This window comes from Ammospiza caudacuta, chromosome 1 (genome assembly GCF_027887145.1).
Source record: "Ammospiza caudacuta isolate bAmmCau1 chromosome 1, bAmmCau1.pri, whole genome shotgun sequence".
NCBI classification, from domain to species: Eukaryota; Metazoa; Chordata; class Aves; order Passeriformes; family Passerellidae; genus Ammospiza; species Ammospiza caudacuta.
Window position 1 is genome coordinate 64,494,382 of NC_080593.1, and position 27,773 is coordinate 64,522,154.

The 27,773-nt window shown below is 38.3% G+C and overlaps 1 protein-coding gene across 1 annotated transcript; it reads right to left on the reverse strand.

Moving 5' to 3' along the window:
• KDM1B (lysine demethylase 1B) lies at nt 1-27,518 on the reverse strand. Its single transcript, XM_058804197.1, has 22 exons — nt 27,489-27,518; nt 27,249-27,307; nt 24,619-24,721; nt 23,634-23,758; nt 21,725-21,814; nt 20,829-20,940; nt 20,009-20,125; nt 18,977-19,015; nt 17,659-17,863; nt 16,443-16,627; nt 15,375-15,551; nt 14,410-14,484; nt 13,710-13,847; nt 12,109-12,280; nt 11,159-11,286; nt 9,597-9,728; nt 9,130-9,204; nt 8,128-8,244; nt 7,151-7,276; nt 5,563-5,685; nt 3,464-3,616; nt 1-2,900 (listed from the first exon to the last, which is right to left on the reverse strand). The coding sequence occupies exons 3-22, from the start codon at nt 24,706-24,708 to the stop codon at nt 2,817-2,819; spliced, it is 2,463 nt and encodes an 820-aa protein (XP_058660180.1). The 5' UTR covers nt 24,709-24,721; nt 27,249-27,307; nt 27,489-27,518; the 3' UTR covers nt 1-2,816.
• Between the last annotated feature and the right edge of the window lie 255 nt (nt 27,519-27,773).

Below are 27,773 nucleotides of genomic sequence, written 5' to 3' on the forward strand. Positions count from 1 at the left end.
TTCCCATGGATACTTTCCAGTTTTATTCTGCTGCCATAACATAGTCACACAGAAGAACTGAAGTGTAACAGGTCATGCTCTGCATTCAAATCTTTTTAATAACATTTAAACAAACCTACTGAAAGAAAACATTCCCCAGTTCTTTATTTGAGGGAATAAATTAAACACAAAAGAAAAAATACATACATGCTTGAAATAAATTTTAACATAGATATTAAAAAAATTTTGGGCAACATTAAAGAATGAAGTCTCAGAACCAGCCTGATGTTCTTACATATTTCAAATGAACGTAAATTAAAATGGAACATACTTATTTACTCCTCAAACTTTAGTGCAGCACAAAACAGTTTTAAGTGCCCTGGCACCAAAACAATATACAATTAGTAGACTAGGCCATTGGTAAATTTACCATTTTTTATCTGTTTTTCTAATGCTGTAAGCGTGCATCATCTAAAGCCAAATGTGATAGTATTTCTTCATGTCCATCTCTCTTCCCTCAAATACAGCATTTATCTTGCTGCCAAGATGTAGCCAAATTGAAACCCCAAGTACAAATTAACAGAATGACATCAAGCATGTTCATACAGACTTTGAACTGGAGAAATGGATGCTGAGCTAAACTTTCCAGACCATTCCTACCTGAAATGTGACATGTTTGTATCTGTTACAAAGCTGACTGAAGTTTTTAAGCATGGTTAGCTAAAGCAACCATTGAATATAAGGTTTTGGGCTTATAGTAATTAGCTTTTTTTCCCACCACCAGAAGCTTCTCTCCTAATAATTTGTCATACATGATAAAGTGGGAAAGAAACTTGGAACTCAAACAAACATACATAGCTCTCAATCTTTGCTAGTTATGCCATAAGTTGGACTGTAATATATGAAATTAACAAAGTGCAAATGACTGCCAAAAGCAAAATTTGATGTCCTGATTGTTTTTTATCATCAGAAGGCTTTGTCTTGCTTCTTGCAGCCTTCAAATTGCAATTTTATAATTGGAAATACTTTAAAACTGTACATACCAGTATTTATGTAGAGGAAAATTATGAACAGTTACACTCTTCCTATTAGTCCATATAACTCAGCTTTAAGAAGCAGAACAGAATATATATCTGAAAAACATCTAGTTATATAAACATCTTCACCTTGTAAATTAGAGATTAAATAAAGGGTTTTAACAATATCCTACCTACTCTAAAAACACAATACTACATATTTGAAAAGCAGAATTGCATTTATTCAGTTGGACCCTGCTGGTGTTCAAAGCCAGGTTGAACAAGGCCTTGAGCAACCTGGTCTAGTATGAGGTGTCCCTGCCCATGGCAGGGGGCATTGGGACTAGATGATTGCTAAGGTCCACTCCAACCCCTTAACATCCTATGATTTCTCTTAAGGTTGCCTGTTTTTTATTTCCAAGGATGCAGCTTTAAGGAAATAAGTGCTGTATCATTCTTAGATGGAGGGATTGATAAAAGAGAAAATGCATGAGCATGGGGCAGGATAGAGTAAGTGCTTATGTTCATTTCAGAAATCATGACATCTATGCAGCCAAGTTACAGAGAAGGTGTCGGGGAAGAGATCTAAAAGTGGATTTTAATTTTTTTTCATTAATACCAATATACTGGAATAGTATTACAATAGGTATCCCAGTTACATCTCTCTTATTTCTCTTGAAAAATATTTTCCTCTCTGTCCCATGAAAAAGCAACTAGATAGATGTCTAGCTGTTACTGAATTAGTATCTCAAGTTGTTTTTAATAATACTTTCATAATAAAAGAAAAAAAACTTCAAGTCAAAGTGCAAGCCACCTTGTTTCAGCCCTTCATAAGAATGTTAATATTTTTCCTCATTCATCTTCATAATTTTTAATATAAAACTTCAATGAGATATTAGGAACTTACAGTCCTGCATCCCTCACTGTACAGTCAAATCAGCTGATACTTCCTCTATTCAGCCCAAATGAATCTGGAAGTTTCTTTTCAAAATAATCATAGCAACATGGTACTTTTAAGCTGTCCTGTTTCTACAGAAGCAATCAGCAAATCTAAACTCTTAGCCTATTATTGTAACAAGAATTTCTCTGAAATATCTCTGCTACTTATTCAAAGTTTTTTAAAGTAAACTAGAAGTTAATTTTTCAAGTTTTGATCAGCTACAATAACCTTTCTATGATTGCACTGTAAACTGTTCCAGCTTTCTTATTTAAAGGAACAAACTTCATATCCCAAAGCCCGCTTAGTGGATGCTAAGAATATGAAAAAATGTTATAGAAAAGGTTACTGATTGCAAGTGGGAAAAGTGATAGTTGAGTTCCTTCCAACATTAATCCTAGATTTTTTCTAGGCTATTCAGGCTCTTGGAAGCCAGTTTGAACTCCTATAAGCATAATCAACCTGAGAAGCACAGTTAGTGGAAAATTCCCATATAATTACTAACTGCCAGCATTTTTAATGCTGTATGTTAACTTAGTCTAGTTTTAATCTGACCTTCTGAAATGAAGGTTCACAATAGCATGACTTGAGCCATACAGAAGAGGACTCTTGACAAAAGTTCTCTTATTTAAGCTGTGGCTGATGATTCAATGTCACTCCTGCTAGTAATACCTTAGCTGGAAAAAAGCCCCCAACAATATCTATCATCAGGGCCTAAAAATGGGGTGGGGGAGAAAGAGGAAGAGGAAGATGAAGACTTTATCTTCAGGTACCATATACTATTCAAGTACCACGTAAGAAAAAGGCAGCAATAGGAAACTTGAAGATAATTTTACCCTCAGAAATCAATTAAAAATATGTCTATAAACACAAAATTTCAGTACTTAAAATGCTGCTATTTTGCTGGCTTCTCGAACTCCACTCAAGTAAGCTCCTGTAACGGTCTGAGGAAAGTGCCTATTTGTGGCCTGTATCAAAAAAAACAAAAACAAAACCACAGAGAAAGAAAAAAAGTCAATTGTTTCTGAAACTGATAGTAAAAAAATTTAGTTTATAACATCATTTCTGTTTGCCTTGATCATATACCTACATTTTTAAAAGCCATGGGAAACTCCTTAGAAAGAATATTAGAGGAAACACTCAAGATTTTTAGCAACTTCAAAACTTGCAAGCAAGTCAGCTACAAAAGCAGCAGTCTGTTCTGCTATCTGCACTTTAGTGGGGCAGGTTAAGTTCTGCCCCAGTACAGAATGCATCCTACACCACCATGGTGCATTTGTTATGTTACCCACAAGTGGAGTAACAGACAATTTGACTAAAAATTCATTTTACTTCTGACCTGAAATATTTGGCAGACTTCCCATGCCCAGTAATAATATGAATAGAAAGGGTTCTGTGTCAATTATTAGCATATTTATCTAACAGAATATTTAAATACTACCTCTACATTAATAGTGTTGGATAGCAAGAGATGATCTTCCATAAGAAACTGCTCCCAGTAACTCTAATCAATGGTAACAAAGATACTTACCTCACCAGCAAAGAAAACTTTTCCTTGTATGTCTTCAGCCATCATGTCGTAAGCTTCGCCGCTGCCCCCGGTTTTCACAAAGCTGTACGCCATCTGCAGCCAAGGGTCATTGCTCCATCGGGTAACGAAAAACTTCTCTGGCTCAGGAACCTCCTGCATAACCAAAACAGAAGTTAAGCACTGCAAAGAAAAGCTCAGAATTGCACAGCTTTTTCTCAAACAGTTTCTAGTCATCTTTGGAGTATTTAGTATTATTAAGAAAAAATTTGATCACATTCCAGAATTAAATTCCTTTTTTTTTTATTACAGTACTAACCACAAAAAATAATTTTGTTTGCTAGACTCGCCTGATGCCTGAAACATCACAGCTGCACTATTCTGAATGCAACAGATCTGCATATTGTAATACACCAAGAAGTACACAAGAAAAAAAACCCTTAAAATACATATACACATACTCTTGTAAACAATTACAAAACTGATTTTGTTCAACATGTACATATGTATAATGTAAGCAATTTTTGTCTTGGTTAGGCATAATGCTTGTAACATCTAGCTTGTTAAATCTCAAAATTCAATTTTCATTTTGGAGATAATTTTATCCCAATCGATCAATAAGATTATTTATCTAAGATCAGAAAATGAGCTGTCTTAAAAACTAGGTTCAGGGAGAAAACAAAAACCAGGAAGTCAGGGTCTGGCTGAACCACAAGAAGTAATACTGTGTATTCTTTGTCACATTGCAGCATGCAAATTGCACAGATTTCTGCCAAAAAGAGCCTGAGTAACACTTGTATGAAGGCTTAGTCAACTACAACTGTGTCTTACTCTGGAGGAGATCATGACAAGTAAACAGAAGCAGCTCTGCTTGCCTCTTGCACAAGGTCTGCTATCCACAGATAAATTCCATTCAGGCAGCACATGAGAAACTCAAACTCAAGTGATCAAAACAAGGAGCAGCCAAATATGCCAAGTTGTATGGATGTCCCAGAAGTAGTTCTGGTACACCCCTGAAGCTATTTTGTCTTTGAAAAATCCCCCTACATCGTCCTCAGGTGACTGAAATTCACAACTGCTGTAAACCATGGAGACAGCCATGAAAATCACTCTTCTGGACCAGAGTGGCACTGAAACCAAAGACCCATTTGCTGCATTTTCATGAGATCAAGATACAGGTATGTGAACTTCCACTGCATATGGTTCTTGTAACAATAAAGCATTACTAGTGTATGTTTCTAGGAATAGTTGAGTTTTCAGATACTGAAGTTCTTCCAAGATAATTAATCCTAACATTTGAACCATCAGTAAAACTTGAGAGATCACCCCTGAACACAATCATTCATGGGGATCTAACTGTTTGAAGTAAATTAATTGAGGCATTATTGTCTCTAGAGTAGAATGCAAATAATATTGCTAAGTGATAGTGTTTTGTTTGCCTAGATTTCCCTGATTTTCCAATTAGTTTTTATCCTAATGATGATCTGGGTGAAGGAAAAAAGGTAGAAATTTTTATCTAGGGTTTTTTTACATTCAGGATGTAGGGCCCTTGCTATATCGTTTTGCCCATACCTCCATCCTAAGACAGCTGAGAAAGGATTGTTAGTTAGCAGAAGAGAAATGGATTGGATTGGTTTGGGGGTGTTGTAATTTCAGTTGCCTTGGCATGGCAGAAGGCAGAAATCAATCAAATTCATCTAGCTTAAAGATCTTACCATATATTAGAAGTGGTGATGACCAGAAAAAAAGTGGCAACTAAGTAAGAAGTATGTTTTGTGTTACCTGCCTGAAGTACTGCTTTTAATTAATTTTGCTTTTTAAAAGCATTTTAAAGGATGGTAGTTCATTTCTATTTTACAGTTATATACTACTGTCCTTCAGAGAGATCGAAGGTATTTCAATATACATTTTTCACACAAAAGACCAAAAATTGTGATTTTTAGTATGTCTCAAAGAAAACCTATGCCCTGAAACTGACAAGAAAAGAAAAATAGTTTAAAAGGTCAAAGGTCTGCCTATACATCATGAAGTACTACACTTGAAAGCTTTATTCTGGTGACAAGTTAATTCATGTCTTAATAAAAGAGGCTTTTTTCTCTTACCTGCTCCTTAAACAGCTCTCGGAGTACAGTCATGCACTGTTGCAGTACTTGTTGGTCATCTAAATTCTTAATGGCTGTCACAGCATCTCCGGTGACCACTGACATTAAAATGCTTTCTTTGCCCTAAAACAAGACCTTATTAAGTATTTCATAAACAGTCTCTTTTAATTGGTATTGCAAAGATATTTCCAGCTGCAAAAGAATTGTTGTTCTAGAGAAAAGTGGGTTTGATTCCTTGGAACAAAGGGTGCATATTCTACAGTAATTATGCTCAAATTACTACATCTTCTGATGTCTTGTTCACAAATCTGTTACAGTCAGCCCCTTTTACTACTTGCTGAATTCACTGAAAACTTCCTATCTACCTACTTAAAGGCTGTACCCTCAAAAAATTACAGTAATAGCGTTTTTCTTTGTGCACCCTTCTAAGCTTCAGTATTCTGCCAAACTTTCACCTCCATTTACAAAAATGTGGTGACAGAGAGTCTATTTAAATACTAGTTAGATATGTTTTTGTTTATACCAATACTAGGTTCTTACCAGCAGATTTTGGACCAAGAAATGAAAGGTCACGTCTACTGGTATTTTCCTTCCACCTCAGGACATCTGCTACCATGAGAAGTTTTAGAGGTGAAGTGGTGAGTAGGGAAGAGCCCACAGGTTCTGAGTGCCTTCAAAGCACTCTGCATCTCTTGTTCATGTGAGGGAATAATTCTTCTGTTACTGACTTTGATAACTAGTAGAGAATAGCTGTCAAGAAAATTAAGCATTATATGTAGGGTCTCTGAACAGCACCAGCACAGTGAACCTCTTGTAGCAGGAGCTTAAGAGTACTGGAGAGAAGTCATTTAAGCAAAGTTGTATACAGGCACAGATCAGGCAGTAACAGAGCAGAAACATCACAGGATGGTCTCCTTTTGGAGTGAGACATCAGGTTACAAAATGGCCTTTTAATTGCTGCCAAGTAGTAAGCAGCAGCTGTTGTAAAAGTATGAAGAGGTACAACATAAATGTGTAATGTATCTGCTTGGAACTGGCAGGGAAGAGAAACGTGATGTCAATCCAGTGGTTTCAATTTGCTTTGAAATTCATGAGTATGAAACTGACCCTACAGATCTCAGTTTCATGCAGAACTTGATGTTTGTCTTTTCTTCTGCTATTCCAAATAGTTACTCAGACTACTGCAAGCCAGTAAGCATTAGTAAGTCAGCATGATCTTTCTAACTGGATTTTTAGCTGATGTAATAGGGGAACAGAGTCCTAAACTGGAAGTGACTAGTAGCCTTTTTCCCACATTAGCAGATTTATAGTAAAGAATTACAGACTTGTCTTCGGTAGAGATTGAGAATGTACTTGCTTGTATATTAGTCTGTATCTGAACAATGGAAAACATTCCCATTTATTACAACAAAATATTGATGAGCTTTATCTAGATAAATAACACTGCTTCTTCCACTACTCTGAATAGCTGCAGATCGTGGGTGGGGATGGGAAGAAGAAAAATTTTGTTGTTTAGTAATGATTGCACCTAGATTACAACCTGAGTTTATGAAGGGCCAAGAGAAAACACACTTGGAATATATCATACCTCTGGATCCATGTCATAGAAGACACTAAAGAGCCCACGTTGGCTGGAATTGGGTGGAACATGACCAAAAAAATCAGCTCCTTGAATTTTACTGTCCCAAAATCTATATGGAAACTGCAAGGCGATCTAGAAAGATATAGAAAAATAGAACTTAAGCATTTCATGCCACAAAACTCATAACAGGATGTAGTTTATGTTCTTCTAATGTGTTTTCCTGTTTCCACTCATTTAGACACAGCTCTTCCTATGAGTGGGTCTCAACAGAGAATAAATGAACCTGTCCTCCAAGTGGGACAGGCAAAGAAAAAGAAATGCTGATGTCATAAATTGCAAATGCACAGAATATCAAATCCACAATGGAAGTAATTGTGTGAACTGCTCAAGTAATTCAGCAGATTTTTTTTAAACCTAATGTATAACTTAAATGAGTGGCATCCTGTATTTAGAGTTTCTTAATCGTGTCTTTAAATTTCAACACTGTCATAATCCTGTTTCTGGCATTACTTTGTTACTGTTTTGTTCTAAGCACACATCTTACAGGGGAGCTATTCAGGAGAGGCTGTGTTTTTGTATTGGGAAAGGGTAGGAGATTTTTCACTGGTCCAACACACAACTTTCAGTATTCTTTGCAAATACTTTATGAATTTACTAGGTTAAAATGACCTGAAATAAACACATTACTGGAATTCTGAAAGATCCAAGACCATCGTGAATCAAAATTAATAACAAAATATTTAAGCCATGAAATTCTTCTGTGAACAGTTTCTTTAAAAACCCCATTAAGTTGTGAAACCTAAGAAACAGAAATACACATGATCCCCAATAACATTTTGCTCTCCTGGGCTACTGTATACAAGTAAAACATAAATGTATGTTTATGCATCGTAAACCCTGATAAATACACTGCAAAAGCAACAGGGACAAAACAGCCAATGTTTCTTTGAAAAGAAGATTAAAGATAATATGAAATCACTTACTTTCTCAATGACTCCTGCTCCCAAACTATTAATGGCTTTAATTTTTTTTTCTGACAGTGGAGGATTAAACTGAATGGCATTTTTCTGAAGAAGGGCCAGTGGTACAGTCACTAATACCTGAAAGAAATAGCTACAGTCACAACAGTACCAAAACCTGAATACAGTACTTAAGCCTCACAACACCCTCCTAACTATCTTGGATTATGCTAGTAGGATGCAGCATAATGAGCCAGACATTTCTAGATTAGTGTCTGGTTTTAGTTCCCATTAATGAGAAACACATGCCTTACATTCAGGTGAGAACAGAACCCTCAGTTCACTGATTTTAAGTCATAGTCTGATGAACTGCTTGTATCACAGTGGCTAACCATGCCACCAATACTTCAGTAAATTATAGTCAATGGTTCTCAGATTAACTAAGCTGTCTGTTTGAAATGAGAGATAGAAAGTCAGTGATTTGGTTTGAATTGAATTCCTTCAGAGATTCCTTCTCTTTAAAATACACTCAGTAACACTGTTGATGTCAATCTAATCCAATCTTTATCAAGTGTATGTATCATTTTAAAAATTACTGAAAGCTAAACTACTGAGCATGAAGAAGGTGGGGATACAAGGAGTAAGAGAGACTGAGAAATAGGGGTTGTCAAATCCTGGAAATTTTAACATGATATACATGGCTAACGGGGGTAAAGCTGAGCAGGGAATGGAACTAGATAACATAAATGTCACTTCAAAGACCAGAAAAAAATCTATTTGCTTCACATTTTTAGTACTACCCTTTATAGTCCTTAGTTTTTCAAGTCAACTCATACTGAAATCTCAGGCATGCTCACCAAAAATGAGGCTCTAGGACACCCAAATAAAGGCCACTAAAATACATGAGTATTCATCTTTGAATAGGGAAAAAATGGACTAAGTAGTATTCTGAGAGAAAGAAAAGGAAAAAAAAGGACATGTACTGTGTGTTCTCTAAAATTCTTAGTCTTGAAGTATACTTGGTACCTTTTGTGTTGTCCACACTGTTCCATCTGCAGTAGTGACCTGCACTTCTTCACCAGAATAGTCAATACTCTGAACCTATTGAAAGACACATTGAGAGAGTGTACTACAAAATGTACATATGCAATGCAACTTCCAGCAAGAATAGCTAAAATAGCACTTGTCAGCAATCTAGAAAGTGATTAACACAAATTTCCAGAGAAATTCTGAAAGACAAAAAATAGCCTTCATGAAGCTGAAAAAGAAAAATGATCATGATTCTAACATGTAAGACCATATAATAATATTTAGGTACTGACAGTCCTCAGAGAGAATTTCAGAAATGTTGAAATTGTCCTCTTGGTTCTTTTTAAAGACAAGTTGAAACAGTCACAGGCACAGATTCACCTGGTCCCAAAGAATACAAATACATGACTGGGTGTTTCAAAGCCATCCAAGCCAGGCACTGCATCAATGTTTTCCAGACTCACTGGGAAATTCAGCCGGATGTCCAGCCCTTCTGCCAACTTGTCAATCACAGTTGAATATCCCACAGTTAGAAGAGTGTGATCTCCAGCAAACTGGGCAAAAAATTCATTGTGGTCCCATGAGCGTGCAGATACCTGTGGACAGAACATACCTGGCTGTTTCTACTGGTGAGGGGACATGGGTACTATGAAAAGTTCCACATTTTAGAAGAAGCCACCTTAATCCCTTTGCAACTGGGAAAAAAAAAGTGTATCACCAGAATTTATGGTGATACAAAATCAGAATGCTTATTTACCTAATGCTAGTATATAACATATAAATTGCTGGATTAAGAAAAGGCATAACATGGGTTGGTCACTAGCAGGGAATTTATGGTTCTGCTTAGGAGATAAAACAAGGAAAATAGTACAAAAAGCCAGGTGAATTGCAGCGTATTTATTTCAGTTGACTGTATCTAGCCAAGTAATCAGATTTTACAGCCTTAGGACTTCATATAAAAATGGAAAGAGCTTATTTCCCAACACAAAGAGGAAAATAAGACACAAAAAAAAACCCAACTCAATGGAATTTTTCTGTCACTTTGGAGGTTGTTCCATGACACCTTTCATTGACCTTGTCCTCCCGCCCCTGCAACCTTATAGTTAATAAAACAGTAGTATTTGCACTAAGCAATTGCCACTTAGCAGTGAAAAATCTGAAACAATTCTCAAACTACTATTCAGATGCCAATTCCTATCATTGCAGATGCATAAAATCAATCATGTTTTGATTTCAAAATTGAAGGTAAGGTAGATTTTTGCATCTTTCTTAATTCCCCTGGCACTCATGGAATATGAAAATTCAACCTATCAAAATATTTTCCAGTGACTGCTCTGGTACAGCATTGTCTTGTAGATTTATGTTATGTTCTTGTGTGCTTCTCAGTTCAGATTTGTGCATCTGCACGTATCAGTCAGCTGTCCCACTGCTGTAGTACAATTGACACTAAATGTCTTTAAATGTAGCAACAGGACCAAGTGAACAATGCACTGCCAACAACATGATACTTTTGTATTTCCTGAAGCTGCTTGGCTGAAACTGAAGTCAGGAGGGCAGCCAAGAGAGTACCTAGGAGTGGTGAGCTGGGGCTCACCACCAGCAGGTTGGAACGCTTCAGGAGTCAAATGCCTTTATTCTCAAGATATATAGCAGGGTAGAGAAATACCTCAGTTTCTAAACAGAGCTGAGAAGCAGAAGTCACACCCAGCATCTGAGGAGGACTAACTCTCCTGTGAATCCTCTCATCTCAGCAAAATGCCCAGCTCCCTTCTAACCATCTACTCTCAACTTCTACTTAAAGAGCATCTCGCTGGAAGCACATCAGGAGCTCCCATCAGATTAAATAAGGCAGTGTTGGAGTCAGTGTCTCAGTGCTTTCAAACAACAGGTTATGGGTGTAGGAACAGTCAGGATAGCTGTTTCTTCCTCTAGGGCCAAGGAATGGATCAGGTGATTTCTCAATGTTACTTCTGACTCTGTCTTCTGTGAAGCTCAGTCACTTCAGAACACAGCTGTCAAAACCCACCTGAGAGAGATTGCTGCCGCAGGCATATTCCAAATTACTGAGATGGAACTGCAGTACTTTTTCTTCCAGCTCACTGAACTGGATACCAGACTCCTGAATAAAGGCTTTATATATCTCTTGTATTTTTTCTGTAAAAGAACACATTTAAAATAAGAATATATGACAATTTGTCAGAAGTGCTACTGCATTTCAACATGCTCTTCCCTGGATCACAAGATTTTCATGCTTATTGCTAATTTGTACCAAGATGTTTTTCTTCTCATAGAAAAAAAAGAAAAACAAAACCACAAGATCTTTTCACTGATAGAGTATAACTTTGTTCTTTACTCACAGGTTTCTGAGTGAAAAAGGAGAGAAATTAATTGTTTAGCTATCATCAATGTAGAGTTGAAGATTTCAGGTAAAATACACTTTAAGATAATGGAGGATCCTTGCAAATAAATCCTGATTAATTATTACAAAATCAAAGAACTGCAAAATTTGATCTAGGGCAGACTGAAGAACATAGGAGTTATTAATTCTGTCTTACAGAATCCATGCTGAAGAGATTTGGGAGGCAGCCACTTCTGAGCAAGTTTATTTTTTGCTGTTGAGTTTGCAAGCTGTGAGTGTGGTGGGAGGCGTTACCAATGGAGATGGGACTATTCTTGCCAGCAGAAGGCTTTGATCAGGCTCTTTTTTAGGCAGATTAGTCAAAAGTATAAGAGCTATGTCTAGCATGGCCTGCTTCAGCCAGAAGCAACTCTTTGGAACTGCTAGTGACACTAGTTATACTGAATACTGAAAAAGCTACCTCATGAAAACAAGATACAATATCAGAAATACTTATTGGATTTAAGATCAAATGGACAGCCACAGACTTCTAAACATATCTGATGTAAGAACCAATTTAATATAGAACTTTATGAACACAGCCAACATCTTCACTTTGCAATACATGTCTCACTTACCACCAAGAGGAACATCTTGATGTTGGGTTTTATCTTTTCTCCACTCAGAGACAACATCTAGGATGGCATTGAAATGAAAGTCCATACGTTTATCAATAGTGGGATCTGTTATCCTTCCACCTTCCTGGATCAAGTCACATTTCTCCCCTAATTTGTGCATTTTAATGCCAAGCTTAAGAAAAAGACATTTTATTGCTTTTTTAAGTATGGAAAACTACAGCACCCGCTCAAAGTTACTTAACCTAAGGTGAGTGCCTCTTATTTAAGTGATAACATTTAAAAACCATCAACATCATTAGTCAGAGTAACTCTTGCTTCAAACTTGAATATCAACAATCCTTCTATCTGTTAATTGTCCACAAATTGTTTTTTCCCACTTTTCCATCCTTTCCTTTATTGGGGATTCACAGAAACTTTCTCTGGAAATTTCCAGTCAGGCAAGGGAAAGTTGCAGTACAGAAATTTAGTCTGGTAAACAAACATGATGAACCAGTCTCCTTTATTTCTACCTCAATTTATTTTCTAAGTCACTATTAGAATCAGTTACTTTCTACAACTTTCTGGTGTCTGAGGCCCAAACAGTTAGCTGAATTCAGGAATTGACAGGCTATTGCTTGCCAGTTAATCACCAATGTTATTAACAACCAAGCAAAGAAAGAAATTATTTGGAATTAAACCTTGCTTTGCTTGTCCAACCTGCATTGAAAACACAACAGAGCTAAATTCAAATAAAGATGGTTTTGCATTCTACAGAGTCAATCCAGAAAAAATAGCACAAATACAGTGCTAATTTCTTCCAAGGGGCTTTTTACTTAGGACATGCTCCAGTGCTTTTCACATATCCTCACATCTCTCTAGGCTGTTGGTCACCACTGCAGATCTTAAGATACAGCTGAACTTTCAATGAAAAATTACATTAAATGACCACAAAGGGATGAGTATCTAAAGTGTATCCAGAAGTCATTGTTCCCCATTTCATAAATAAAACATGATTTTTAAAAAAACCACAGAATTTCTTCATGGCACTACAGGGCATTAAACAATGAAAATGGCATGGGCTGGGTTTGCACGTCTCTGAGGAAAACCCATACTCAGATTCCTACCTCCAAAAAACCAAACCAGTAAGTAGAAAAATTTTTTAAAGAAACTGAACTGCAGCATGTTTGCATCAGTAGCAATTTAGTTGTTAGACATGTTGATCTTAATTAGAGCAGAATTTGACTAGAAATATTGAGAGGCAGTAAAGGCAAATCCATCACAAAAGCAGTAGCCTCCCCCAGTAAAGCCTTTCTCACCCCTAAAGAAAGCTGCTGGGGACCTTCCATGTTACTACCTGTAGAAAAGAGGAAAAAGTGGTTTCTTCTGGTTCTGAAGCTGGAGCCACCTTGCTTTTTTTACATAATGTGCCTGAAACCATTCTAGAGCCCTTCTCTGTTCCCAGCTGTTATCAAAGACATATTAGCAACATGGGGTTTACTGACAATGCAGAACGGGATTTTAATCATGTCACAAGAAAAGCACTCCCACCCTTACCCAGCCATCTGAGCCTGGCTTTAACAAGTTTTTCACTAGTGATAATCATGACCACTGCAGAAACCCACTTGCTCACACATTAGTGCCATTGGGTTGTTGACACATCCATTGACGATTTGTGCGCCTCTTCCAACAGTGACTCCTGTGAACGTCTTGTCGTCCCACACTCGGCCACCAATTCTGTCCTTAGCTTCTAAAACAATGACCTGTGACAAAATGCAACTTAGTAAATTGCAAGATTTAATTCTATTAAACATATCTGTTCAACTCCAGAGCAAAGGAGAAAACAAAACACAAAAAAAAACCCCTGAGCAATCCAGCAATGTTAGCAATCTTAACACTTTTTTCATTTCTGTATTATTTGTAGCTAATTTATGCATTTAAATCATCTTAGAAAAGTTACACTTTGGGATATACACATATAAATATAACTGTTACTTTAGAAACAAGCCAGACAAAAATAAGCCTTCTTTTTAAAAAAGCTGGAGATTTATTCTGGAAATCCCAAAATTGGAATTTAAGGCATGCTGCAGGCTATTGAACACAATGATCTGTGTGCAGTGTCTGTACAAAATCTATGCTGCATGCTGTTTAATTTTAGATACAAATAAATGCTTGTTTTAAAAAGCAGGTTTACTCAGTAAAACCCCAGATTAATCAGGGTGCATACATGTTTGTAACAAGAATGTAGGCTTTTTCTTTTTGATGAACACTTTTCAAAGAGAGCAAGTCTGATTTCTTAATGTAATCTACTCTAAAGTTTCTTACCTTAATTCCAAAGTTGTGCAGTTGCCGGGCTGCTGCTAATCCTGCTGCACCAGCCCCAACAATAATGACAGATTTCTAAAAAATATTAAAGTATTTAAATAAAAATAGTTAGAAATAAAATAGAAATTATAATTTCACTCTCATTTGCTAAAGGTAAAAATGTTTGTAGAAGTCTAGGCTCTTTTGTCATCTAAAGTAATCTGTGATAACTTTTAAAGATGACAGTGCATTTAACATAGAAAAAAGAGCAGTGGTAGCCTTGAAAATAGTTAAAGTTTTTAAGGACTTCAAAAGAAGATGCCTCAAGTTTTTTTAACAGAAAGAGCTGAAGCAACAAAAAGTAACAAAAGTAGGACTCAAATTTATCAGACAAGAAGCATACTTCCCTTGTAAATATTTCAATCATAGATTGAGTTGACCAGTAAAAACTATTTTATAAATGAAAAACATCTACAAATACGGTTTCCAAACATTACAATTTCTAGGAGATATCCTGTTACAGAATACAGTAATTTAATAAGCTTTGGGTGCTATCTAACAACTTTCTAGTCATAAACATGTTCCCTCTTAATCACAGTTCTTGCACACCAACCTGGAATAGCAGTTTCCTCACCTATGGAAGCAGAGGTGTATTACAGGAGCCGGAAAACCTGTATATTTTTCACACAGTTCCCATCCATTTGAACAGCACATGGGAAGCACAAACCCATGGGAATGAATTCCATAGATCTTAGTGGGAAAAAATCTTTTTTGGAAAGAGTCTCATTGATGTAGTTACCATACCCATTGAAGGCATAAAAAAACAATGTTAAAAACTTTCCATATATTAGCTTTTAGATGTAATTTTACCTATCATTCCATCCATTTATGTAAATGAGCCAAAAATCCAGAACGAAAAAAAATTATTGCATGCACCATGTAGTTTTATAGCACTAATAATGTAGGGATTTATCACAGCAACTTACATTGTGGTATTCCTTAGGAAGAAGGTACTGGTCAGAACTGACTGACAAAACCCCTGTATTAATTAACCCTTTCCTTGTCATAAAATACAGGATCCTCTCCATTTCCTGCACACAGCGGATCCGCACAAGCCCCCGAACAATTATATGATGGATACATTTTTGAGGGGTGAGAGCCTCCTGCAAAGGAGAAAGGAAGAATAGAAATTGCTGATTTTTGAATATTCCATTTATTCATACACTTACATCATATTTAAACTGTAAACCAAATGGTAAAAAAATCACGCCTCAGGCTTCTGAGATCATTTTAAAAGATTTTTTGTGGAAATTTCTTGTTAGCGAGGTTAACACAGTAAAGTAACAATTTATTAAGTAAGATTAGCATAGAATAAAACCATGTGAGTCTACAAGAGACTTTTGATAACTCCATGGTGTGTTCCATTAGTACAAGAATGGTATTGAAATAGATTCTGATTTACAAAATGAATCTACATGGTGGTGATGTTCACAATGGCATTCCAGTAAAATCCACTCCAAAACAGCATTCTGAAGGAAAAGGAGATTAATATCCAAAACTTTTCACATAAATGCAGACATCCATATCAGAAAGAATTGGTATGTGAAACTTCAGGAGTTTGAATTGAAGGCAGTGTCATAGGCTTAGCCTAAATAAAAAGACAATCACTTCCCTGTTCAACAATCAGGTTAAAAAAAATCAAATAATAAAACACCACAAAACACTGTTTAGACGTCTTCAAGCATCCCTTTACAAAGTTAATAGCTGGACAAGCACTGTAGAGTTACAATAATTTTAAAACTTTTGATTTTTACTGCAGAAGGAGCTCCTATGCAGAGAAGGGAGAGAGAAAGGGGAAAAGAAGGGGGAAAAGAAGGGGGAAAAGAAGGGAACCCAGCCAATCTTAGAATGGACTTTCAAAAACATGGGAGCAATTTTTCTCCCATGAAAATTCACCCCAAATATGGGTGCATAAGGAGACATCCAAGGAGTCTCCAAACCAGAAAAGCTGCTAATATTTTTAAACAAACAAATTAATTATCAGCATCTCTTACCTTGCAGTTTGTGTACCACAAAGCCAAAATCAAGTTTCTCAATGCCAGGTACATGGTAGGATCTCGTGAATATTCTGGGAACTCATAGAGCTCATCCAGTTCCATGACATCTGGCCTCACACAAAGTGCTTTCCCACATTCATTGGGCTGGTAAAAAGGCTGGAAATACTTGTTCATGCCTGCAACTGCATAAAGAACACACCAGGAATTAGTCATACTCCCTGATATCTTCATCATGTCCTTCTCCCTCTAAAACAATCCACTGACCTCACACAGATAACAAGTAAGGAAGCTTTCCAGCCCCTAGGAGCCTCCATAATGACTTCATTTACATGGCTCTCCTCCCTCCTGCCCTCTAGGCTGTGCATTAATTATTGTCCTGCTGCCTCATGGGTACGCCTTGGACCTTTCAGAGCTGAAGTTCTGTCAAAGAAATAGTAACTTTTCATGGCACTCCAATGCCATGAGGAGTCCAACAAGGCGTAGAATCTAAATTCAAGTGTGAGTACTAGCATCACTGTACAGACTCAGGCAGTACTCTGAACTCCTTTCTTCTTCAACACCCAATACTGCCAGAGGGGGTAATAATTATTCATCTTCCACGTTCAGTATTGGTAGTTCTATGTAATGAAGTTTTCTGTTAAGCAGATATAACATCTGTTGAACATATGAACAGGTTTATTTTCAGCACCTAAGGAGAACAAAGCCTGCTAAGACAACACATAAGCTGAAATTTCCTCACAGCACTCTCTCTGAGATGAGGATGACAATCCTGAATTATTTTTCCCTATACCTGACCTATTCTGCCAATCTGCACTCCCAGGCTGTCAGTAGCAAAAAAAAAAAAAAAGGAAACCTAAACAGAATCTGAATGCCTTAAGAAATAATTTTCTTTTCTTCAAAGCCCCAAAGATCCATGATATAAAGACTAGCAGAATCCTAGGGGTTTTTGATAAATCTTCATTTCCTTAAGAATGCAAACAGTCCTTAAGTACCCGCAAGGTAATTTCTTGTTTCTGTACACAAATGACAGTGGCACACAGAAAGCCTCTGCAGTGGCATCAAATGACAGAGGCAGTCACACAGAGACTGTGTATTAGCGCTGAGAACAGAACCAGTGTGCTGAATCAGGGCAACTAATGTGCCTAATAAACTCAGTTATAGGACAAAATGTATCACACTATTTAAGCAACAGAGCCCTGCAGATGGCCCTTACCAGTCACATTAGGCACGCTCTTTAGGTGCTCTAACTTCACAAGGTTGGATTCACCAGGTGACCGATTAGTGCTGGTACAGGATGGACTCATGCCCACGCAGTCTGGATAATATGCAGCTAGAAAGGGAGCTGCCACACTGTCTTTCAGCAAAGGAGGGAGTATGAGCATGGAGTACCACCAATGGTCTGAAACTTCAGCCACTCTCTGGCCAAGAGGAGAAGTGAAGGAAAGAAGGGAGAAGAGAATATGTCAATACTTCAAAAACATTGGAAAATGAACCAATTTCCCCCCTCCCTCGGAAAATGAGACCAAAAAGCACTAGAAGTCCCAATGTCAGAATTGCAAGTCATAAAAACATTTTCTCTCCCTCTTTCCCCTTCTTCAGCCTGACACAGAAAACCTGTAGTATTGATCACTTCTCAGACATGGAGCTGAAACTTCACAAACTCCACACCACGTGGAAAGCAAACAATTGAGACATGCCATAACAACACATCTATGCCTTATCAGGCCCTTTATAAAACATTTACAGCCACTTATGAATCCAGAAATCTGAACTGAGAACTAAGTCCACACTAACTAATTTAATTTAGATTCTGCTATCCCCATCAAAGACCTCCTAGAACCCTAAGAAGTGCTAATGATTCACCCTTAATTTAGAAGTCAGACACGCATCAGGGAAACAAAGCCACAAAGCTTCTACAAGAGTCAACAATAAGCTTGAATGTGTTCCCTGTAGAACACAAAGAAGTACCTCAGGTATACTTGTGAACATGGCTTATTAAACAGAAGTTTATATGAAATCAGAAATGAAGGATGACACGATCACAAACCCCTTGAAACACCAACATACATGTTGTATGTACATTTTGTATTGCAAGGGAGAGGACAGAAAACATGCTTAGGTGCTCTCTTGCAGTCTTCAAAAAAGTGAGATTAGCTTGACTAAATATAGAAACCACCTGAAAGATGAGGAAATTTTAGGATGGGAAATTTTACTTGAAAGCTGGCAACTGAATACTATTTTGCCTGATCAAAAATGAGAATTAGGAGTAAACTTTGAGTCACAGGCCATGACAAAAGGATACCACAAACCACTTGAAAGCTACTTAGTATGGTAAGGGAAAAGGGGAAAAATATGAGAAAACTAAAGGCCCTAGGCTCTGTTGCAAATAGTGTTTCTCAATTTCCTGAGCAAAATGCATAAATACTGACATAATTGGTCAAAGAAGCAAAATAAAAAAGGAAATAAATATGCCATGCTTTAAGATTGCTTTCATATTGTAGGACAAATGAGGAGGGACAGCCACTACTCACCAAGTCCTCAGGCATGGAACATTGGTCTGAGCCCTCAGACTGAAAGAAAACGGAATGGTATGAGAGCTATTCTTAAGCTGTATGGAAAAAATTAAGTATAAAGCAAAATAATTGTCTATGGCATAATTCTCTAAATTAAAAAAAAACAACATTTAAAAATGCTTAGTGTTAACCTTCTGTAGCATACATGAATGTTAAAAAAAAGAGGTAGAGAAATGTGTAGGTTAAAAACACATCACACCATAAAGCAAAAGCACTCTAAAAAATGATTCACATTTGTTAAGTAAGTTTCTACCAATCAGACATTAAAATATACATACTATTCCATAAAATGGGAAAGAACACTGAAACAAATTCAGAAAAAAACAACAGAATTGTATAGAAAAATAGCCCACATTTTTTCAGAGCAACTCTTCTAGTCTAGACTATAAAAGAGAGTTTCCTTATTTATTTTAAGAGTAGCTTTATCAAAGAGTTTCAAAATTAAATGCTGACTCTTCAGGTTTTCATGCGGTCACTATTTTCATGTTATGTTTTTTCATGTTATAAGTGCTATACAGATTCTATGCCACTTTAAGGACTCTTTCAAATTTCAGGAGTTACCTTCATGCCAAAGCTGAAACTTTTTATGTAAAGCTCCATGACAGACTTGATAGCAGTTAGGAAAAGCACATTGAGCTTTTCAAATGCTTTCCTCAATTATGAAAAAAGGCCACACAAAACCGAAATGAGAATTTTGGTGCATTTCTACTTTGTACATGCTGATAATAATCCCCTAGCTGAAGAATTTTACAATTGACTGTGCAGACAAAGATACTTCAGACACTTTTTTCTTGACAGAAAACAAAAATTCTTGACAGAAAACAAAAATTCCAAGCAGCATGTAAGCCTGTCACTGTGTAGCTCTCCAGGCCATCAGACTTTCATTTTGACATTAGAGACACTGAGCAGCAAGCAAGAAGAAATTAATTTCTGCAAACAAGAAATCCCAACTTGTTAAGTTTCAATATGAGCAAAACTGTTGTGTGTTACCTTGGTGGAATTGTTCAGTTTCATACCACATCTGTAGGTTTTTGCTATTTGTGGTGTCAGCTGGATTTCCTTTGTCAGCTGACGCCATTTACCACATTCCGGTTTTGTGCACTGCACCTACAAGTCAAAAAACAAACATGTTTTTACTTGTTGCTTGTGATTAGAGATAAGATTAATGCAACTTAAATAACCAATTAGAAAGAAGCCAGGCATGGGAAAGTTGTAAAATATAATTGTTAGATATGTTCTTGTGTAATCATCAGATCATAAGTAGTGTTTGATCTACAGAAATCTTGTACCTGTTTCTGCAAAACTGAATTTCTGCACAGAACCTAAGGCCAAAATTAATTCAATTCCCCATTACTATGGTCTTCAGTAGACTTTGCAAGCATTACTTAAAAAATATGTTCTTCATCACTTAAAGAAAAAACAAAAAAAATCTCAAACAAAATACCACTACCACCAAACTTCCTTCCATTCCCATCTTTCTTCCGGGAAATACAAAATCTGATTTCAATGTCTTTCACACTCACACTTTTCCTGTCAAATCTTATTCTACCTGAAAATCACAGCTGCTGCTTCACTGAAAAGTAACAGAAGATTGGTCTTTGTGGGGTGTGGAGAAAGTCTACAACAGTGGAGAAAGTCTCCAACAGTGGAGAAGCTGATGAGATTTTTTTTATCTTGAGCTTTTTCATAATCCTCTAATACTAGGGAAAAAAACCCAAAAAAACTCAGCTGACCTGCTGCTTGAACAGCAGAATATCAGAATCACATCAGAACATCACATTCCTATTAAATAAATCACCTTTCACCTTACCCAGTAAGGAAGTTGTTGATCAGCCATAAAGGCTTTTGGACTGGGCTCACTTTTACCATTGCTTGTCCAAATCCTTTTCCAGGCAGTGTATTTCTCATAACCATCTTTATGGCTAAGAAGAAAGAGAAAACAGCAAGCAGTCAGAAAATTGAATATCTAGTTCACTTCAAGCAATAGCAGTTCCTCTAAAATTAAACATTTTATATAAGGACAGAGAAATAAGTCTGTAGAGAGCACTTTATTTCTGCTGTTGAAAGGAGAGAATCGTGGTTCTTACGACAGCAACAAATTGCATCTTGACCATTATTTCCCGTTGCTTATGAGTGCAATTCCTGGTATCTAAGGCCTGGACTGAGTGATGGGTACTGCTGAGCACATAAGCACACAAAAACCTGGGCAGAGCTGGATGTAACTCCCACTCAAATGGGAAGGAGCTTGGAGCTGAAAGTACTCTGTCAGCCCAACAAGAGTCTTCATGGTCACTGAACTGCAATAGTTAAACTGATTTCTAATTGCTTTTTATTGTACCGCTTTAGAGAGACAAGGTCTCCTGAATGCACAGTGTAAACTGAACTTATAAAGGAAAACACATTTAGTCATAATTGTTCTCATAATTTAAAGTCTTCTGACATTGTTTTTAAAAAAGACAAAAGCTTCAGAATAATTGCAAATACACAAACCAGCCTGCCTAAACTAGCCAGTTTTGTTCACATTGCCCTGTTTAAGTTGATTAGTCCATACAACACCTGCAGTTTTATCATCAATGTCTAAGCCTCACTCTGACCAAAGCAAGCACAGAGGAACAGTCTTTGTATTATGTTTATATACATGATGTTTCAACAGCTGCCAAACTTTAATAAGCTCTGAAAGGACACAACCTTAATTGGTCAATCTACCTTCGGTAATAGTGGTCAAAACATTCATTGCAGAAGTGCTCCCCACAGGACAGATGGTACCATCTAGACGTGTAGCCATTTTTTGCACATCTGTAATGCAGGAGATAGAAATAGTTTTATAGTACATTTAGGAAAAAAGAAATCTTTCTATTGACAGTAGCACGTTCTAGAAGAGGAACACAATATTCAGAACAAGCCAGGGCTTTATGTTACATTCATGAAGACTGAGTTACACATGGCACTACAGCCATACAAATAACAATAAGGTCATTCCAATTGTCTCAAACATTTCCAGTTTCCAAACTAAGCAACACCAGATGCAAGGGAGGCAAAGAGTACACAATGTGCAGTTTTATAGTTGGTCTGGCTTTCAGCAGCCTCCCTCTAACAATGGTCAACTGAGCCTGTCTTTAGTACCCTATAAGCAGGCATTTCCTGAACATGAAACAGTGAATATGTGCTGTGACACACTAAGCATTTTGGAAACGTGTAAGATGACAAAGCTCCTCTCCACAAGAGCTTAGAGTTCCTTTACTTTGTTGTATTTTCTTCCAATATTAGTGTAGCATTGGGAGGGATCATTTAAATTAGCATTTTTCTTGTACATGTGATCAATTGATTCATAAGTCATTACAATGTTCTGTCCCCAGAACAACTGACAAAACTGTAAAGGCAAATCTGAACACAAAACAGATGTTCCCTATTTTTTTCTCATGTACAACTTGTGATTTTAACCCAGTGAGACAAACCCTAAGGAAGCAGTTATGCATTCTCAGCATTTGTTCTTTACCAGTCTCAAAAAGAAATATCCATTACAAAGATTACATTCATCAGATAAAGCAATCATTCTTCAGTTTGAATACTCTCATTAAACTCACTGAAATTATTCAAGATAAATGCACAAAGTCAAAAGCAGTGACCTAAGCTACTGACTCAAGTAGCCATGAAATGAGCTCATCTCATACAGATAAAGTTGAAAGTATGTACTTGGGGGGAGGGGTGGAAAGATGAAAATCAAAATATTAAAATAACAATTAAAGAAGATGAGTAAGCAGTATGTATTGTTTCCTAAATAAAAACTGTAGCATCACCAATGCTGATCTCACAGGTGCTCACTTCCCAGACAAGTCTCTCAGGGAACTGCCAAAACACTTGGCTTCTCTATGACAACATCCAGAATACATTGACTTCCTGCCATCAAAGAACAATCCATGGATATAACTAAATGAAACACATAGTTAGTTTTATTTATTTTTCAGTGCTATAAAGAAGGAAAGTTTGTCTCAATTATCAGGGCGGGAGGAGTGCTACATAGCTACACTGTGCCTGCTTCATAATGAGGTCCAACATGTTGCCTATTATAGGTACACCTTGCCAGTATTATGCATTCAAAACCACCAAGTCAGAATGCAAAAGCACTTGTGAAAGTGCAGAGGAAGTGTACAAGAACAAAGAGTTCAGGTAAGTATGACTATCTCTCCTAAAATTTCAAGGCTAGAATCTCACCTCAGACTGCAAAGCATTCCAGTGAAGGAGTGGTAAAGACTTTCTACAGTAAATTATGGTTTCATTTTCCATCTTGAAAGCAAGTTTAGCTTTCTCAGATTACACGAATATGCTCTCACTTTCACAGAAGCAAGGCATGTTCCAGAAGACACCATTAATAACATAAATAAGCATATCCCAAAGATAGTCTGTATCTGAATTAGCAACTTTCACAGGAGAAAGTTATGGACAACAGGAATAACTTGTGACATTTTCCTGGCACCTTAAGACTCCTATTAGCACTATCTTTCAATTCTCCCTCTACATTTAGGTATGAAGGGATTTTTCAGGAATATAGTTAGAATACTAAACTTCAGCTGCAGGTTTAGAAAGTCCATGAAAATGCAAATAAAAAGTAACAAACCTTTCTGCTGCACTGGCAAAGCAAACGGGACATGTTGCCGTGCATCCAGCTTTTTCACACTTTCTATATTTCTTCTCTGACGCTTCATCATCATCATCTGCTGCTTCAGCTGCTTTCTTCTTCACCTAATAAAGAATAGCTGGAATCTGACCATAAATGACACAAATGCATCTTCTACAAAGCAGCATTCAGATAGTTTTGCAGCTTGTGAGTGGCATCCCATAGTTAAAACAATCCTAACGAAAATCTTTGCAGCCATTGTGAACTAGCTGCAGCATGAAACAGCCATCAAATTAGGTCAGATTTTTCCACTAAAAAAAACCAACCAAACAAACAAAAACCCACCAAAAAAAAACCTCCAAGCCCACAGTAAGACTGGAAATATCATTTATATCTAAAAATTTCTCGCCTTGGTCTAATTGACGGCACTGAAGAAATGATAAGCAAAGCTTCCAGTTTAAATAGTATTTTAAGCTCCATCATGTGTTAATGAGTCAAGCATCATGCATTCATTTTATTTCTCCTTCAGAAAATGTCCTCTTTTAAAGTACTTTTTGGTATTAATTACAAGTGGCAATCCTATCTGTGCCTCAAATAAAATGTTAGGGTAGGCTTTTTTGGATACAGGCATTTTTTTGGATACAAAACTGTATACCAAATGTCTCTTCTGGGCCTCAAAGGTACTGTGAATTATGTTGTTTTAGGTCTCTGTCAGGATTGGCAGACAGCTTTGTCTGACTGTACAGAAATCTGTGATTGTATTTTTAACACACTAAGTACTTACAGGTTATATAGAGTATTTATCTTTTCTGAATATTCTTTGCAAAATGACCTGCCTATTCACGGAACTAACTCATTCTCCTTCTCTGTGGATAGGAAGTCCCAGACCTAACTTACCCACAAGGAAGCCCACTTTCTTTACAAATGACACCAGAAAATAAAATATAGCAAAGTACAAACTCATGTGTTTTTAAATTATAAATACCTGTCTTCCAGAACTCCTCAGAGGAAGGTTGTCTGGAGACTGGTCTGAAGAACATGCCTTTTTCTTCGTTCGTACCCTTCCCGTTGACATTGTATTGCTAGAGCTGAAAAAAGGTAGGCAATAGTTAATTAATTTAAATTGCTTGACTTTGCAGAGCTAGTCACAGCCACTCACAATACTACTTTTCACAGAGTTACCTAGGTAAGAATCTGTTCAGCTAGACTGTTAATTCGAGAGGAAAATGGGAATGAGGCACTGGGGGAAAGGAACAATACTACTATTTTAAACTAAATTCAGCGTTAAGATTAGATCCCTGAGTACCTCTTGACAGGCTGTTCCAGATCAGCATATCCTGGATTTCAATAATCTGATTTGCATTACGTGAAGACCTGAACTGGAATTTGGGTTGGCAAAGTGAACAGACAACAGCTCAATGCTCAATGCTGATGCAAGCATTCAAATACCACTCAGAGTAACACTCATGCTGCTAACTACTGATTTATTGGCAGCAAGAGATTTGCACTGTAAAGCACTTTTCCAAACAGTGTACTGAAGAGACTTTTAATACCAGATGAGCAACCAGTTCCAAGACTTGCACAGCCTCCTATGAAAGGAGCTCAGAATTTGAAATCTGGACTGCCATTATATTGCACTTGTGATTGGAATATTACAAAGTTTGTTGTTAAGTATTCCACAGGACAAAATAAAATATTTACGGCATGAGAGCGCTCTGTAGCTGTCTTTGACTGCATTGGTAGGAGCACAGAATGGACCACAGTTAACCATGCAAACTGGAAACCACAGAGTGTGAGAAAGTATGATGCAGAAATATGAAAGCATATTTAAAATCAAAGGCATTCTTTTCACAGGGAGCAAAGCACAAAGACAGCCTAGAGGAAGGAGTAAATCTAAAGAGTGCTCTACAACATAGAGAAATTAAGTGGAAATTAACCCCTTGTACCACAGCACTGCATCATGAATGTTATTTTGTTGTAATAGGGATCAGTTGGTAATTATGTTTTTGGGAGGGTTTTATTAATATATGTATGAGACTTCTCAATTCTCCCTGTTTCAGGATGCAATTTCCTTATTCAACCTGTCAGTGATGGACAAGGCAGCAGTATCTTTGTTCAGAAATTCTGTTAAAAATCAAGGTAACAAGAGGAGAGTGGGAATTTTTACAAAATTTTCTATTAAGCTGACTCAAGTGAAGTAAACTAGTGCTTCATTTTCCTCTCAAGATAGGAGAAATTATTTGTGAGAGAAAGACAAATCACATGAGGGTATCCACACATGAGAAAAATTAGTCCAAACAACCCAATATAAATTTAAACTTTGTTTCTTGTATGTATCGCCTCCAATTACAACTAGCCAGAGGTAGGAAAAAAGTTATTTACTCAATCTGTATTGGTCTCTGGAAAAAAAAAAAAGAAAATTAGCATCACTTCACTGTAACTTACCACTGTATGGGGGTGGATGAGTTTGGAGAGTAAAGAAAACCAACCAGTTTCATTTACATGAGATTTCCCTAAACTGCTGCATGACGCCCCAGAAAATGGTGGCTTTTTCCCCTAGAGCTTTTTTTATGTATCAGTGGCACAACAGTGTCTCTCTGTGTCACCTAGTCTTCTCATGGTAGATAATTGTTGTGACATGCCATGGTCCTTACAGTCGGAAGCTTCCAACCGAGGAAGGAGTAGCGAGCAAGGCACCAGGCGACTCATTGTGGTGACCATCAGGTGATCACAGTCTGCTGCTGCTGCTGTGGGGCCCTTTTATCCAAGAAGGTAAAAGAACATGTGAATTTTGCATTATGTAGGTGAGGAGTAGAAAAAGTGTCAATCACTAGGAAGTTTGGTAAAAATATTTCAGATTCAGAGAGGCTGCCCGTTTTGAAAGACAGAGGTCAGTTGTACAGAATTGCAGGCATATCTTTGCTATTACCCCTTCAATAGGGGTAAGAGGGAGGTGGAGAGGAGAAAAAGATCAGATGTATGATACTTTGTGCCCACTTCCCCTGACAAACCAAAAAACACCCTCCCAAAAAACCACAAATTTTTATAGAACAAACAAACATGGCTTACTCTACGAAGCTTTACATGACTTTGCATCCTATCCTGTAGACATCTAACGGGCTGAGAAAATAAGCCCTTTAAAAGGAGAGGGATGCATAATGCGTGAATGTCACATTCAATAACGTTTCATCCGTCTGTAATGCGTGGCCTATATCGGAAAGCTTTGTGGGGTTTACCCGCACAGTCGGCAGCGAGTTTGTCATTGGGGAAGAGAAAAAAAATTAAGAAAAGAAACAACACAAGACACACGCTGTCAGAGACGGGGAGGAAGCGAGAGCAGCCCGATTAACACGGCGAGTGCACACACCTCTAAAACTCAGCCCGGAGTCGAGCGGCGGCGCCCAGCCCCGCCGGCCGCGACAGTGACAGCTGGCGGCGGGAGGGCGGGCGGGGGTCCCGAGGGACAGCCCGGGCAGGGGAGCCCCCGCGGCTGGGCTGCCCCGGAGCCGGGCGGGGGTCCCGAGGGACAGCCCGGGCAGGGGAGCCCCCGCGGCTGGGCTGCCCCGGAGCCGGGCGGGGGCGGTGCCGCCGGCGGGGCAGGCGCCGGGCACTCACCTCGGGGCCGGGTCACTCGTGTCCACATTCACGCGTGTCCGCGCCGCCTCCTGCTAGAGCTGCAACGGGAAAAAAGGGTGGAGAAGGGGGAAGGAAGGGAGGGAGTGAAAAAGAGACGGAGGAAGGAAGAGTGAAGCGGGGAGGTGAGGACGGGGGCAGCGCTGGCACCTGCCCCGCCAGCCCAGGGAGGAACAAGCGGCCCCGCGGCGGGCGCTGCAGCTGAGGGAGGGAGTCACTCACCACCGCCGCCGCCATCCCCACCGCCATCCTCCTCCTCCCCGGTGCCGTGCACCCTCAGCCCGCCTCCTCCTGCCGCTGCTTCCGCTCTCCGCGGTGCGTAGCGAGGGGGCGGGCGGGGAGGCACCGCCTCGGCCCCGCCGCCCTCACGGGACCCGCGGCCGTGCAGGTACCGCGGCTGCCGCGGCCCGGGCGGGGGTGCTGAGCGGGGCGGCGGCGCTGAGCCACCACGGGTCACCCCGCGGGTCCCCCGGCCCCAGCAGCCGCTCGCCCCCGCCTTCTGCCCGC

Coding starts and splice junctions, on each gene's coding strand:
- KDM1B (XM_058804197.1), bottom strand. CDS start 24,708: ATGTCAACGGGAAGGGTACGAACGAAGAAAAAGGCATGTTCTTCAGAC. Junction 13,848..14,409: donor TGCACAACTTTGGAATTAAG/GTAAGAAACTTT, acceptor ATTTTGTCACAG/GTCATTGTTTTAGAAGCTAA. Junction 12,281..13,709: donor TGGCACTAATGTGTGAGCAA/GTGGGTTTCTGC, acceptor CTTTTTCTTAAG/CTTGGCATTAAAATGCACAA.